The sequence below is a fragment of the Colobus angolensis genome, unplaced genomic scaffold (assembly GCF_000951035.1).
Source record: "Colobus angolensis palliatus isolate OR3802 unplaced genomic scaffold, Cang.pa_1.0 Scaffold12, whole genome shotgun sequence".
In the NCBI taxonomy this organism is placed as follows: domain Eukaryota; kingdom Metazoa; phylum Chordata; class Mammalia; order Primates; family Cercopithecidae; genus Colobus; species Colobus angolensis.
Window position 1 is genome coordinate 2,371,012 of NW_012113141.1, and position 16,427 is coordinate 2,387,438.

At 42.3% G+C, this 16,427-nt stretch overlaps 1 protein-coding gene across 2 annotated transcripts in view; it reads left to right on the top strand.

Moving 5' to 3' along the window:
- The first annotated feature begins 5,863 nt into the window (after positions 1-5,863).
- SUPV3L1 (suppressor of var1, 3-like 1 (S. cerevisiae)) overlaps positions 5,864-16,427 on the top strand; it is a 29,827-nt gene continuing 19,263 nt past the window's right edge. Inside the window, exons 1-6 of one of the 2 annotated variants that reach the window (XM_011927126.1) lie at positions 5,864-6,226; positions 8,265-8,399; positions 11,740-11,817; positions 12,199-12,306; positions 13,393-13,507; positions 16,147-16,315. In XM_011927126.1, the coding sequence (XP_011782516.1) occupies positions 12,243-12,306; positions 13,393-13,507; positions 16,147-16,315 (348 nt within the window). In that variant the 5' untranslated portion in view covers positions 5,864-6,226; positions 8,265-8,399; positions 11,740-11,817; positions 12,199-12,242. The remainder of the gene's footprint in view (positions 6,227-8,264; positions 8,400-11,739; positions 11,818-12,198; positions 12,307-13,392; positions 13,508-16,146; positions 16,316-16,427) is intronic. The other variant, XM_011927120.1, reaches the window with a different exon arrangement.

Consider the following 16,427-nt stretch of genomic DNA (forward strand, 5'->3'; position numbering starts at 1 on the left):
CTCCCGAGTAGCTGGGACTACAGGCGCCCGCCACCGCGCCCAGCTAGTTTTTTGTATTTTTTAGTAGAGAGGGGTTTCACCATGTTAGCCAGGATGGTCTCGATCTCCCGACCTCGTGATCCGCCCGTCTCGGCCTCCCAAAGTGCCGGGATTATAGGCTTGAGCCACCGCGCCTGGCCCCGTGCCACCTTTAAGAGCTGTAACACTCATGGCAAAGATCCGCGGCTTTGTTCTTTTAAGTCAGCGAGACTGCAAACCCACTGGAAGGAACCAACTCCGGACACACCTTGAGCACAGGAATTTGAAATTACACTGAGGTGATCATGCCACTGCACTCTAGCCTGGGTGGCAGACACCATGTCTCAAAAGAGAAATCTACCCAGAGTTGAGAACCACTGATCTAAACCCTTAAAAATTTTATTTCTTTAACGAAGAATTTTCTCATTGTTTTGATATTGCTGAGGAAGAAAAACTTTTACCTTCTTAGGATGAGTTCTTGGGGGCCTGCAAATTAAATAGACAAGAGACATGGCCAGAAGCCTAACTCTTTGAGAGGCCAGGGCCAGAAGATTGCTTGAGCCCAGGAGTTTGAGACCAGCCTGGGCAACATAACCAGACCCTGTATCTATGAAAAAAAAACCCAAAACATAGGGGAAGTGGTGGGGAGTAAGAGTACTTATGGGAAAACAAATGACTTAGAAAAGATAAAATGAGCTCTTATGCAAACAGATGGAAGATAAAATTTTGTTACAATGTCTGTTCACGGGTGGTAGCCATTTATTGTCTCAGGATATAAGTCAGTCTTTCCTGGTTGCTCCCAGGAAGGGGATTTTTTTAGCTCTTTTGAGAGCCCAGGCTTTTAGACAGCTAAGGGATTTCAAAAACAAGTGATTATAAAATTAAAGATGCTCTCATTTAGGAAAAAAATAGGTCTAAAATATAACACAATTATGGATTAGAACTGTTATGCAGCTCAGTATTAGAATAAAGCAAAGGTTTTCCAGGTCTGCTGTTATGCCCCGGAGAGAAAGCAAGAAAGAGCAGGACCATGTGGGTGCTATCTGTGCAAGTTCTACAAATGCATCCAACAGGTGCCTCATCCCTTCCAGCTCTAACATTTCATGATTCTAAGAGTAAATCTTTCTTTTCTTTTTTTTTTTTAATTGAGATGGAGTCTTGCTCTGTCGCCCAGGCTGGAATGCAGTGGTGCAATCTCGGCTTACTGCAACCTCTACCTCCCGGGTTCAAACGATTCTCCTGCCTCAGCTTCACAAGTAGCTGGGACTACAGGCACATGCCACCAGGCCTGGCTAATTTTTTGTATTTTTAGTAGAGATGTGGTTTCACCACGTTAGCCAGAACGGTCTCGATCTCCTGACCACGTGGAGAGGTGAAGCCAGCTGTACTTCTGGGTCAGGTGGGGACTTGAAGAACTTCTCTATCTTACAAGAGGATTGTAAAATACACCAATCAGCACTCTGTAGATAGGATTGTAAAACACACCGATCAGCACTCTAGCTAGCTAGAGGTTTGTAAAATGCACCAATCAGCACTCTGTAAAAATGCACCAATCAGCTCTCTGTGGCTAGCTAGAGATTTGTAAAATGGGCCAGTCAGTGCTCTGCAAAATAGACCAATCAGCAGGACATGGGTGGGGACAAATAAGGGAATAAAAGTCGGCCACCAGCCCCCAACCAGCAGCAGTGACCCACTTGGGTCCCCTTCCACGCTGTGGAAGCTTTGTTCTTTCACTCTTCACAATAAATCTTGCTGCTGCTCACTCTTTGGGTCCATGCCACCTTTGAGAGCTGCAACACTCACTGTGAAGGTCTGCAGCTTCATTCTTGAAGTCAGCGAGACCACGAACCCACCGGAAGGAACAAACTCCGGACACATCGTGATCCGCCTGCCTTGGCCTCCCAAAGTGCTGGGATTATAGACATGAGCCGCCATGCCTGGCCAAGAGTAAATCTTAAAAGTTCACTTAGGATAAGCAATAGTTCAGTGTCTAGTATGAGACAGTGATCTACAGGATGTGCTTTTGTGAAACCTACACCAGGTTTTCTTAATAGCAAAAGCAAAGGTGAAGAAGAAATTAACTTGTTTTATTTCTACCACGTAGGTGATCTTCTCCCACTTCCTTTCCCCTTCTATTTATTTCTATATTTATGCATGGATTTAGCATATTTACAGACTACCAGTTAGTGCTTGCTGTGGTTTGAATGTGTCCCCTAAGTTTTTTGTGTTGGGAACTTAATCCTCAAATTCATAGGTTGATTAGAGGTGAGGCCTTTGGGAGGTAGTTAGGATTAGATAAAAGTTCTTAGTGTGGGTCCCCCATGAAATGACTGGTGGCTTCGTAAAAAAAGAGAAACCTGAGTTGACACACAACGTCTCGCTCTCTGGTCATGTGATGCCTTCTACCATGTTATGTCAAGAGGGCCCTCACCAGATGCCAGCCTCTTGATCCTGGACTTCCTAGCCTCCAGAACTGTAAGAAATAAATTCATTTTATTTACAAATTAGTCAGTCTGTGGTGTTCTGCTATAGCAACGCAAAATGGACTAAGTGTTATCTTGGCCCTATCCTGCAGGAACTTTAATCAGAGCACTGGTTCTCAAAAGTGTGGTCTCAGACCAGCAGAGTTGCATCACCTGAAATGTTTTAGAAATGTAAACTCTCAGATCCCACTCCAGATCTACTGAATCAGAAACTTCAGGGATGGGGCCCAACAATCTTGTTTTTAATGATTATTTTCTGATGATTCCGATGCACTCTAATGTTTAAGAATCACTGACCCAGAGACACAATTAGGATAGTTTTCATTCTATGATAGCGCCTCTACTGGAACCTATGATGTGTAAGAGAAGCACCCAGTGTGTTCACAGGTACAGAGGTGAGAAACGATGATATAACTGGTGTACAGTTCTACCATGAATAGAATGGTAGGTGTGGGGAGTAGAAATAAAGCTGGAAGAGGCATATAGGGCGAACCAATTTAGGACAGAACCTGGATGCCATACGATGGAATATGGGCTTTATCTGAACATTTATTCAGAATCACTAAAGGACGTTAAGCAGGAGTAACTTACAAGATTTGTGTTTTCAAAAGATCATTATGGTGCTATGGCAAAGTATAGGAGGATATCAGTTACACAGTTGTTGCATTAATCCATTCAACAAGCAAAATAAAATATTTATAGAGGCTCTAATATGTGTTAGGTGCCGATTACACTCACTGCTATAAATATGACATGACCAGTCTAGATATGACATCTCTTTTTTTGTAAAAGCAAAATTTTATATTGAATTTTCCCATTACAATGTTTATAGTAGAACTTAATGAATGGCTGAAAGGGAAAGCCTGTATGTGCTATCATAAAATTCAGATTGCCCTTTCTACTTCCAAGGAAGTGCAAACAAAATTACAGTTAAAATAGTTTTCAGAATTTTTTTTTTTTCTGTAAAACTATACTAGGGTTGGGCTAGATCTGTAAGACTAGTAACTGCCAGGTGCTATGGCATGCATCTGTAGTTCAGCTACTCAGGAGGCTGACGCAGGATTGCTTGAGCCCAGGAGTTCAGGATCACCCTTTCAAAGAAAGAAAGAGACTAGTACAATTGTTGATTCTGACCCAATATGCTGCTCCTGTCCAAAAAGCCCACCTATTTGCTTTGAAACCAGAAAGACTGGCTGGGCATGGTGGCTCACACCTGTAATCCCAGCACTTTGGGAGGCCAAGGCCGGTGGATCACTTGAGGCCAGAAGTTCTGAGACCAGCCTGGCCAACATGGTGAAACTAAAGAGAATATAAAAATTCTCTTTATTTATTAAAATATTTATTAATATTTATTAAAGTATTGTGGTGCAGGCCTGTAGTCCCAGCTACTCGGGAGGCTGAGGCATGAGAATTGCTTGAGCCTGGGAAGTGGAGGTTGCAGTAAGCTATGATTGCGCCACTGCACTTCAGCCTGGGCAACAGAGTGAGATTCTGTCTTAAAAAGAAGAAAAAAAAAAAGATTTAGATTAGTATCTGAATCTACCACTTACTGGGGAAAGTTACTTAACCTGGTGATAATAATACCTCTAAATGGTTGTCAAGCATATGAAAAGATTAAAAGGAATAACATAGTGCTTGCGTTAGTTACCTATTAAATGTTTGGTTTATCCTTCATTCTCCTAGTTTCCAAATCTGATGACACATCATTGTTTATTGACATTTTCTAGCATATTTAGTCACTCACTACATTATCTAAGGAGTCTTGTAAAATCTTTCCATTCCATATACATGGTCTCCATCATACTTCAGATACAGGAATCTACCACCTTCAGCTACAACTGTTGCTAAAGTTGTAATCTTCCTCCCTGCACATTTGTGTTTATCCTAGTCTATCCTAGGTACTTCCTAATGAATGATTTCTCTTCTCAAAAATATAATCACTATTTGTAAGTCATAGAATTAGGCCTGCCTTAACTCTGGTATTTACATTTTTTCAGTATGCATTTTCCTTAGTTAAGCCTCTGCTTACATCGTTTCCTCTGACTAGAATTTACTTACCACTTCTCTATATGTTTTACTTTAAAGTCTGGCAGAAATCTCCTTACCACTCTAAAATTGCTCCTTTCTTTGAACTGCCATTAGCCTATTAGAGTAATAAGTGCATTATTTAATATGTACTGTTCCTATCACCAAAACCAGGTCAGAAACTTTGAAAGCAAAGGACTGTCTCCTTGTATCCCTGATGTTTAAAAATTATTTTGTGAATCAAAGACAGGTGGCAAATTGTCACTGGAATCCTATTAGACATACAGTATTGTACATTACATAACACGTTCCTTCAAGTTGTAAGATCTTAATGATTTAAGTATAAAGAGATGTGAAGATGCCAAAGTTGGGAATTTTTTTTTTTTTTAGACGGAGTCTCACTTTGTTGCCCAGGCTGGAGAGCAGTGGTCCAATCTCGGCTCACTGCAACCTGTAGCACCCAGGTTCAGACGATTCTCCTGCCTCGGCCTCCCTAGTAGCTGGGATTACAGGCGTGCACCACCACGCCCGGCTTTTTGTATTTTTAGTAGAGACGGGATTTCATCACGTTTGCCAGGCTGGTCTCGAACTCCTGACCTCAGATGATCCACCGGCCTCGCCCTCCCTAAGGGCTGGGATTACAGGCGTGAGCCACCACGCCCAGCTTAAACTTGTTGAATCTAACATGTTGCAGCCTCACATGAGGACACGGTATTCAACAAATGCAATGTAACTAAACTATGGCTGGGGTACAGAGCACGTATTTTTGCCATGTGGTTGTGACATAGCTGCTAGGATGATGTACACAAACTGCTCACATTAAAGCAAAAGTACTTACGTAATACAAGGGGTTTAATAGTGCAACACTATTTCTTAGCAACGTTTCTGAGGGGCATATCAAGTTATTATCGCTAACGTTACCATATCAGGAAAGGACGGTTAACAATGCAAGAAACTTTTGGGAGATGCTATTTAGTGTTTGAGTCCGCAAGACACACTCGTACCCTGAGCATTCGCAGTTGCTGCTGCACCATCCATTCTCTCACTGCTCACCCACGTGCTTCTAGACACTGGCTTACCAAAGGACTAGTTTGCATCACGCGACACGACTAGCAGGCCCCCTCCGCTCATCTATGACATCCCAAAGATGCCTGATTATTTTCCTTTCTTTAGGGAAAGCTGGTCCCAATCACCAACAAAACAGAGAAACAGAACGAGAATTTGTCTAGCGGTTTTCTCTGCGAAGCTGCTTCTTCCCTGAAGAAACACCGTTACGGCACGGGTTTTTCCTTAACGGTCAGGCGTTTTCCCGGGCAGCTTACCTGCTCGGTCTGGGTCTTTCTGGACAGCAGGCGCAGGAGATGCGCGTCACTGTCCGCCGCCGTGTCTGCGGCTGCTGCCGGCGCCTGTAGAACTTGCGGCCTCGATGTCCTTCTCCCGGTGTGCCCTATTGTGGGCTCGGCTCCCAGCAGGGCGCCAGGCTGGCCACCGGGCAGCCATCTGCTCTGCCCTTCGCCCCCACTTTGGGCCCTTTCCTGGCCTTCTGGGGCAAGTTTCTGTCCTTGCCACCGCGTCCTCCTCTGCTTCAGGTGGCTCCAAAATCCCGAACACGTCCTTGTTCGTGCCCCTGACTGTGAAACCTCAGGGCCCCAGTGCCGATGGCGACGTCGGGGCCGAGCTAACCCGGCCTCTGGACAAGAGTGAGTGCGGGAACTACTGAGGGCGGCAGGGAGTGGTGTGTGCCGGGCCGAGACTGGTTGGGAGGAAGCTGCACCCCCTTCCCCTGGGGATCCGAGGTCCCATCGAGTGTTGTCATCGTGCTTCTCAATGTCTGCCTCCTTCGCTGGTGTGTGAGCCCCTTAAACAGCTTGGGACTGTGTCTGATTAATTCTTAACGCCTCGTCCCAGAAGCGGCCTTTTCCCTTTTACTGACCTGCTCTCTGAATGGTTTAAACACTCATGTGTTGGGACGATTTGAATTTTTTTGAGTTGTTATTTGGACGCCCGCTCTTTCTTGCATTCTTCTTTGTTTCTCTCCCGCCCCCAGAAGGGGAATGGGATGTGGCAATGAAAAGCCAGCGGAGACTTCTTTTAGGATTCTTTGCCATTGAGGAGGCGCCGACTCATACCGCGCTGTTAGGCTGTGTGGTGGTTGCCCAGAGGAACCAGACTCAGATCCCAATCCCCTCTTAAGAAACGTAACGGTTTCGTGGGGAATGACACGTGTATGGAAAGTGAACTGTAATACAAGGTAGAACATGACAAGGTAGAACAAGGTAGGGTATCCCCGGCTCCAGAGAGAAAAGAAGAGGGTAGCATCAGTGAGTGGCAGCGGGCTTTGCTCAGCAAAACTTAAGTTTGGATGGATTCGTTGACAGAGAGGCGTGTGAATGTTTTCAAGGTGAGTTTCGGGATGATTAGGGAGGTAAGGGAGTTTCCTCTGACCAAATGAAACTGGGAGGTTGAGGAAATGCTATCCAGGAATTGCCTCCAGGAATAGGAGGAGAAATGTCTCACTTCAACAAGCGACATTGGTGCCTCCTATTGTAAATCTAAAATATAGACTACAACATGTTTTTCAGAGCAGAAGTACAGTACTTTCACTAAACATGTGATGGAACTCACAGTATATTTTGATGGAACTCACAGTATATATGTTGATGGAATTCACAGTATATATGTTCTTTGACTTGTTCTTCCAAGTCATTGTTAAGCAAGGCCTTTCACTTTACTTGGAGTTGGGAGACTGTCTTTGTTTCCTGCTGTTAAAACAGAATACCTGAGACTGATTTATAAGCAATAGAGGTATATTTAACTCATGGTTCTGGAGGCCAGGATCTGATGAGGGCCTTTGGCTGCATCATTGCATGGTGGAAGGTGGAAGGGCAAGTGAGCCTGTGAGACAGAGAAAGCGGGCTGAACTTACCCTTTTTTTTCAGGAGCCCACTCCTGCAACAACTAACTGACTTCTGTGATAATGGCATTAATCCACTCACAAGGGCAGACTCCTCTTGTCTTAATCACCTCTTAAAGGTTCCACCTCTCAACTGTTAAAATAGCAATTAAATTTCAGTATAAGTCTTGGAGAAGACATTCAAACCATAGCAGAGAGTGTATTATTTTAATAATGTAATTATACTATTATTTCTTTATTTTTAAATTGTAAAAATACATAAAATTTACTCTTTTAAACTTTTTTTTAGTTTTTTTTCTTTACTTTGTTTTTTTAGAGACAGGGTCTTGCCCTGTACCCAAGCTGGAGTGTAGTGGTATGATCATAGCTCACTGTAACCTCCAACTCCCAGGCTTAAACAATCCTTCTTGCTCAGCCTTCTAAGTAGCTAGGATTACAGGCATGCACCATCATGCCTGGAGAATTTTTAAATTTTTTGTAGAGATGGGGTCTTGCTGTGTTGCCCAGGCTGGTCTCAAACTCCTGAGTTCCAGGGATCCTCCTGCCATGGCCTCCCAAAGCACTGAGATTACAGACCTGAGCTACTGCGCCCAGCCAGTCTTAAATATTTTTAAGCACACAGGTCACTAGTGTGTTAAGTATATTGACATTGTTGAGAAATAGATGAGAACTTTTTCATCTTGCAGAGTTGAAACTCAAATAATAGTTTACCCATTAAAGAACAATTTTCCATTTGTTTTATATTATTTGAAGGCATAAGGTAATTTGGATGAGATAATTTGCCTTATTGTATTCAAATATTGATAAATTCTTATTTTCTGCAGCTATTCTAATTTACCTGAAAATGTAAATGTCTTTGCTGCTTCCTGTAAGAAGATGGAGTAAAGACATAAGTTTGTCAGCACTAGATTTTCTTCTGGTGGAGAATCCTTAGCTACTTCATTGGGTCTGTGTGCCAGGTGATTTTTCGTCTCCTTTGACTGGGATTGGTCCAGATGTTGAATTTACTAGAATGATTTTTCAGCATGGCAGGAGGGGCTACAGAAGATGATAAATTACTACACTCTGATATAGTCATGTGATTAAGGTGTCAGATTTCCAGTTAGCTTAGCAATTGGGACAAGAAGCTATCACTTCTCAATCTCTTTTGCCTACTCATAGCCCAAAAAGTTGAGGTACTTAAAGGCTTTGTCCTGCGTCACGTTGCTGCTTTATTCCGTGTTCTCTCTATGGGGTGTCTCATTCTCGCTCTCTCCCTCACTAATTCAGTATTCCTTTCAGATCTTTGTCCCTACCCTGGACCTCTCTCCTTCACCCTGGATGTATATATCTCGCTGCCTACCAGGTGTCCCCACTTGTCTTTCTTACACACACCTCACCTTAGCATGTCAAGACAACTTACCTTCCTCCTGGTAGACCTGCTCCTCCTTCCAGCCTGCTTCTCCAGGTGCTCAGGTCAAACCTGGTAGTCTTTGTTCTTCCATCCCTCACCCCTAATCTAACAATCAGAGAAAGCCCAGTTGATGAGTCTTGTTGATTCTACCTCATAAATATTGAATTCATTCATTTCCCTCATTCTCCACTGCAACCAGCTTAGTCTAAATTGCCAACTTCCATCTTTTGACTGGACTGCACATATAGCCCCTTATGTGTCTCCTCGTATGCCTTTGATCCCTCCATTCTATTCTCTACCTGTAGTCAGAATGTTCTTTTAAAAAGACTAGGCTGGGCGCAGTGTCTCATGCCTGCAATCCCAGCATTTTGGGAGGCCCAGGAGGGTGGATTGCTTGAGCCCAGGAGTTAAACATGGCGAAACTCCATTGCTACAAAAAATACAGAAGTTAGCCAGGCATGATGGTGTGCGCCTGTAGTTCCAGCTACTTGGGAGGCTGAGGTGGGAGGGTGGCTTGAGCCTGGGTAGTAGTAGAGGTTGCAGTGAGCCGAGATTGCACCATCACACTCCAGCCTGGGTGACAAGAGTGAGACCCTGTCTCAAATAAAAAAAGAAAGATACAATTTTAATTTACATACCAGAAAGCTCACCCTTTAAAAGTGTATAATTCAGCCGGGCGCGGTGGCTCAAGCCTGTAATCCCAGCACTTTGGGAGGCCGAGATGGGCGGATCACGAGGTCAGGAGATCGAGACCATCCTGGCTAACACGGTGAAACCCCATCTCTACTAAAAAAAAAAAAAACAAAAAACTAGCTGGGCGAGGGGGCGGGCGCTTGTAGTCCCAGCTACTCGGGAGGCTGAGGCAGGAGAATGGCGTGAACCCGGGAGGCGGAGCTTGCAGTGAGCCGAGATCTGGCCACTGCACTCCAGCCCAGGCGACAGAGCAAGACTCCGTCTCAAAAAAAAAAAAAAAAAAAAAAAAAAGTGTATAATTCATTGGTAGTATATTTGCAGGATTGTGCAGTCATCACCATAATTTCATTTTAGAACATTTTTATCACCCTGAAAAGAAGCCTGATATCTATTAGCAAGTCACTCTAGTCCCCCAGTCCCCAGTATCTTTTTTTTTTAGCCCCAGATAACCACTAATCTACATTCTGTCTGTTGATTTGCCTGTTGTGTGTATTTCATATTAATAGCGTCATACAGTATGTGGTCTTTTGTAACTGGTTTCTTTTACTTTACATACTGAGAAATTTCACATTTTGGAAGCATTTTGAGTAAAACAGCATGAATCTTATATAACATGGTAGTATTAGTCACAGAAAATAGACTAATTCTAAATAAATGTGATCTGTCTTTAGTTTGTATCGAGTTTATAGGTCAGCAGAATTTTCCCAAGCAGTTGCACTTGCTTTTTTCCAATCTTTTATTTGTCATTGATTTTTCTACCCTTGATACTAAGAAATTGTTGGCCAGGCGCAGTAATTCAAGCCTGTAATCCGAGCACTTTTTGGGAGACTGAGGCTGGTAAATCACCTGAGGTCAGGAGTTTGAGACCAGCCTGACCAACATGGAGAAACCCTGTCCCTACTAAAAATACAAAATTATTCGGGCATGGTGCATGGTGATGCATGCCTGTAATCCCAGCTACTTGGGAGGCTGAGGCAGGAGAATCTCTTGAGCCCAGGGGGTGGAGGTTGCGGTGAGCTGAGATCACGCCATTGCACTCCAGCCTGGGCAACAAGAGTGAAACTCCATCTTCGAAAAAAAAAAAAAAAGAAACTGTTGTTCTACTCAGCACAAAGTAACAGAGACCCAGAAATCTGCCTGTGGTCTGGAATATAAATACACACACACACACGCGCGCGCTCTGTGTGTGTATGTGTATCTCATAGTTAATTGTGGGCAGATCTAGTGGCTAAACCAGTGATTCTGAAATTTCCTCATTCTGTCAAAGTTTTGTTAGTGGGAAGCTTTGTTCAGGCTTGATTTCTTCAATGAGTGTTGTGTGTATTGGACTGTGTGAAAATGTGGTTGGCACATTTGCGGAAGGTAAAAATACAGGCCACTTGGCCTTTCTGAATTTCATGGGTAAAGGCTATGTCCTCATTGTGTCTTCTCCTCCTAGAAATACATAGTGTGTGGCTGAGTCAGTAAAATGTTTATTGAATAATGCTGTAGTATTTTAACATATACAACCATAATACAATCTCAGCTTGATTAGTTTAAAATATTTTTACCTGTAAGATTATTGATTCATAGTGGCATGTTATCTTCCAATAGCATAGACATTTCTCTGCTGTCACCCTTGACAGTCATCTAACCCTTGCTTGAGTAATTCAGTTGTCAAGAAGCTCTCACTTTTCACTGTTCTAATTGTTAGGAAGTTCTTGTATAAATTCCACTGAAATCTGCTTCCACTGACTTTAGTTTTGCCATGTAGCACAAAACAAGTGTAATCTTTTGTCCCTGAAATCATCATCCTCAAACTTAAGATCAACCTGGCTTCCTTAAGCATGAGGATCTGGTCCTTGCTGTATTGGTTGTCTTTCTGGATGTTTTAGCTGCTCGCTGTTTGGATGTGCAGAATAGTTATAAGTGAATAACGCTGTAGCTCTCTACATATAAATGGCCTGGTGAAGGCTTGAGGCTGCCTCTGATCCCAGAGTGCATTGCTCATTCCTCTGAGGTATAACAGGGTGTTGCATTGTTTGACTTGATCATTTTTCTTAACACTCCCATCGCATATCAATTCATAAAGAAGGATCAACTGAAACCTTCTAGTTCTTGCAACACTCATTAAACTGCTGCCTTTAGTGTTACTGCTTCAAGTTTCTTTTGCCTTTTTTTCAGCATTTATCTAAGATAAGGAAACATGTTAAATTTTGACATCTCTCTTCTAGATGAAGTAAAGAAGGTCTTAGACAAGTTTTACAAGAGGAAAGAAGTTCAGAAACTGGGTGCTGATTATGGACTTGATGGTAAGGCCCAAAACATCTTCATAGAGATATTTTATTACCTCTTACAGTACAGCTTGGTCAGGATTGTGCGACCCCTTGTGTGACCTGGAAATAAGTACATAGTTGTCGTCTGGAGACACGTCCCTGCCCTTTGCTTCTGGCTGGGTGGGAGACTGGCAAGGCTCACCTGATGAGCCATACTGCACAGCAGAGGAGCTGCAGGTGCAGCCTTCCTTCATGCTGTGCTAGGACTTCAGTTTTAGCCCAGATCGTAATAAACCAGCTGTACTACCAAAAAAAAAAAAAGGAAAAAAAAGACTCTGATGAGTTTGGTGTGGTGTTTCTGTGTGCTTCTTAAAATGAGAACTAAGCCTTAGATCTTTTCATTTTGTGTTTCTACAGCTCGTCTCTTCCACCAAGCTTTCATAAGCTTTAGAAATTATATTATGCAGTCTCATTCCCTGGATGTGGACATTCACATTGTTTTGAATGATATTTGCTTCGGTGCAGGCAAGTGTTTAGAGACTTTTTAAAATCCTATTGAACATACCTTCTATTTCTTCTCATACTTCATGTTCATTTCTCTAGAAGGGCTTATTTGGTTTAGAATGGGTCTGGTAACATCCTCTGTAAATAATTCAGTGCTTTGACAGGATGACTTCTAGGTTGTTTGCTTTTATATTGGGTCCCTGAGCTAGTTATTACATCACCCCTATGTCTTAGACTGGAGGAAAACTGGGGCCCAGTGAAATAAAGCTCTTACACAAGTTAGAATTAATGCATAACAGATTCCGTCTGTTTCTGCCGCTGGCTTCCTTCTTCCTCATATCAGGACATAGTTCTTACTATAAAAGAAAAAAAAATCAGAATATCATCATTTTATTCCCACAGGCAGTTTGGCTTTGGTTATGTATTTGACTCTTAGACCTGTATCTTGTGCCCAGCACTGAGGATACAACACAGAATGGGACATGCCCCAGCCTCCTCTCAGAGCCACTAAGATGTGGAGAATTCTTGCTGAGGAACAAACACATGTTTTGCCTGTCTGTGTTTTTCGAAGTTTAAAAAATGTTTGTACCTTCATCTCTGTAATGTACATGTTAGGTTCTTTATTTTTAATTTAACTTTTGCCAATGCTAATCTTTGCCTGTTTGTATTAAAAGAGTAGAACATGGTGGTTGCTAGCCAATTTCCTGTTTTCCTGAAAATATAAATGAAATTAAAAGGAAAAAGTAAGACAAAACAGGATCCCAGAAAAGGATAAAGCCCATAACTTCAGGACTTTTCTACTTTTGTTTTCTTTTTTTTTCCTTTTTTTTTTTTGAGACAGTGTCTCGCTCTGTCACCCAGGCTGGAGTGCAGTGGCTCAGTCTCAGCTCAGTGTGTAGCCTCAACCTCCTGGGCTCAAGCCATCCTTCCAGGTCGGCTTTCCAAAGTGCTGGGATTGTTGACGTGAGCTACTGCGCCCAGAGAGGACTTTTCTTTTTATCCTGGCAATGCCCCCGCACCTTAGCTTACTAAGAAAAAAGATTTCACTAAATTTAGTTACGAATTTTATGTAGATTGCACGTGTTAATACAGTGTTTTATTTTCCAGCTCATGTGGATGATTTATTTCCATTTTTCTTGAGACATGCCAAACAAATATTTCCTGTGTTGGACTGTAAGGATGATCTACGTAAAATCAGTGACTTAAGAATACCACCTAACTGGTTAGTTTCTCCTTTTGTGGATTTGAAATGTTCAGTTTCTAATCTTGGATGATTCATGGTCATTTTTTTTTTTATTGTATTCTAGATAATAAATTATAAGGAGTCTGGATTAGGTTGTTTTCCTAAAATAAAAAGAGGCAATTAACTCTGTTAGGCAATTAACTGGTATCTCACCTTAATGCACATTGAGTGTGGTTTTAGGTTTTATTAGGGCAGATCTAGAATCGCCGTGACTTAACGATGTTGTCCTTAAGTCTAAGCTATGGCCTTCCTGATGTTTTAGCTGAGTTCCTGGGTGTTAATGAGTTCTTTCCACCATGACTGGAACTGCAACATCACCTAGCACTTGAGACATCTTTGAAACTTTCCACTCAAACCCTTGGTAGGCTGCTCATTCCTAGACCCTGCCGATTCTTACCTTGTACATGGTTAGCCCAGCCCTTGGCCAGTAACCTACAGGGAACCCCCACACAGACTTCTGGGCTCTCCTTCTGTGCACCCTTCTCTTCCACACTCTGTTCTTCACATTTTGGCTGCTCCGAACTTGATCTCTGCTGCTCGCTTCAGTGAGCCTGTCGTATTCTGCTTGGGTTCCACCTCCCTCTGCCTTACTGGGGTGCAGTACGGCTCATCCCAAGTGTTCTTTTCTTTCAAGAATTGCAGTCCTGCACTGCCTATGTCCCGTGTCCCCACACATTTACTGCATGTATTTTGCCCTGCTTTGTACTTTTTTTTTTGAGACCATTGATTTTTAATATTTTCTTTAAAAAAGTACAAAGGAAATTTAACTCCGTAGGTCAACACAATTCAAGGAAAGAGGGAAAAATGGAATTTCAGAGCAAAGGTTGTTTAGGTTATCACATTCCCACACTCCCAATTCCCATAAAACAAGAATTTCACTCCATGACGCAGAGGAACATTGAATGATAGCTCAGAAATGTTGATAGCTGAGGTACTGAAATTAACAAAAGGATTTTGGTTGTCCTTGATTATTCTGTCCTGTGATGAATAAAATCTACACTAAAGGACAGGTAAGGAAAACTTGTAGCAGAAAAAAGACTAATGTACCAAACACAGCAGTACAAACCACTCCTTGGCAGAAGTGTGCTTCTAAAAGAATCGGGCCGTAATCAGGTAGCTGAACTACTAGGCTACTGTCACTCCCAGCCCATTCCCAAATAAATAGTGTGGAAGTGTAATAGTGTAGTAGTATTTGATTCAACAAAGAAAGACTTTCACCCCCATTCAAGGCAAACATTGCCATGACTAGATGAGCCCTGGCAGGTAATAAGACGAGTATAAAATCACAGGTACTTCTAGTTTATCCCCAGTTATACTGAACTCACACATTGGTGTCATCTTCTCTCATCCCAACACTTGTTCACTCTTTTATGCTGTCTCCAGTGTGAAAGACCTTGGGGAAATAAAAAAATCCTTCAGATAATATGTCCTTCTCAGTCTTCAGGTTGTGTAATGCGTCAGTGCTTCAATGCTGTTCTAGGTTTACTCACATTCCATCAAATTCAGTTTAATTCACTTATTCTAACTTGAATTACGATATACAAACCCTGACCTCCAAAAGAAGTGTCAGATGAGTCTCTCCCTTGCCCCCAAAGTTTTGTGGAACTCTCCCTTTTGTTTCCCTCTAGAATGGAACTGTGTTGCCCCTGGCTACCTATAGATGAGAAAATGTAGTTGTTTCTGGAAAAAAAAAAAAAGACTTGGATTTTACCAAGTTTACTTAAATTGGTATCTTTCCAATCATCTAGGCTGGATATTGCCCACATCTAGTAGGCTATACTTACCCTAGTTCTTTGCAACATATGAGGCACAACATACATATATGTACTTGTTGTTTTGGGTTTTTTTGTTTTTTGTTTTTTGTATTTGAGACAGAGTCTTACTCTGTCACCCAGGCTGGAGTGCAGTGGTGTGTTCTCGGCTCACTGCAACGCCCACCTCCCGGGTTCAAGTGATTCTGCTGCCTCAGCCTCCTGAGTAGCTGGGATTACAGACGTGTGCTACCACACCTGGCTAATTTTTGTGTTTTTAGTAGATACGGGGTCTCACCATGTTGGCCGTGCTCATCTTGAACTCCTGACCTCAGGTGATCCTCCCACCTTGGCCTCCCAAAGTGCTGGGATTACAGGCATGAGCCACCATGCTCCGCCTGTACTTGTTTTTAGTGGGAGGGCAAGTCTAGTGCCAGTTATTCCACTATGGCCAGAAGTAGAAAACTCCATTATTATATTTGTGTATGTTGGAATTCAGGGGCCTAGGAATGTTTGCTTTTAGAGTCATGTGTTTAGAGCTGTGGGAATGATGTGAACATAGTATGGAACTGATAGCAGTTTAAATTTATTTTTAGTAACCGCCGAGAAAAAGAGATTTGTACAATGGGAAAAATATCCAAGGCATTAATTTGCATTTGGGTTTTTCTGTCCTCTAGTTAGTAAATACCATTCTTGGAAACAAGTCATTATTTTAATGTGGATATGAAACCCATTGTTTAGTTTTTCAAAGACTTGATCTTGTGAATATTAAGAGTGTATTTCATTTGGCATTTGTTTCATTTGATATCTTTGCCAGGATGGATTTTGAGGTTAATGGATTAAGCTGTTTACTTACTCATGTTTTAGGTACCCAGATGCTAGAGCCGTGCAGCGGAAGATAATATTTCATTCAGGCCCCACAAACAGTGGAAAGACTTATCACGCAATCCAGAAATACTTCTCAGCAAAGTCTGGAGTGTATTGTGGCCCTCTAAAATTACTGGCACATGAGATCTTCGAAAAGAGTAATGCTGCTGTCAGTATATTACCAAATATTTGCTCATTTTTTTCTTAATTTTCTTTTTTGGTGGGAGTGAGAAAAGATGTTTGTAGTAATTTACTGTTAACAAGAAATTACCATATTTCAT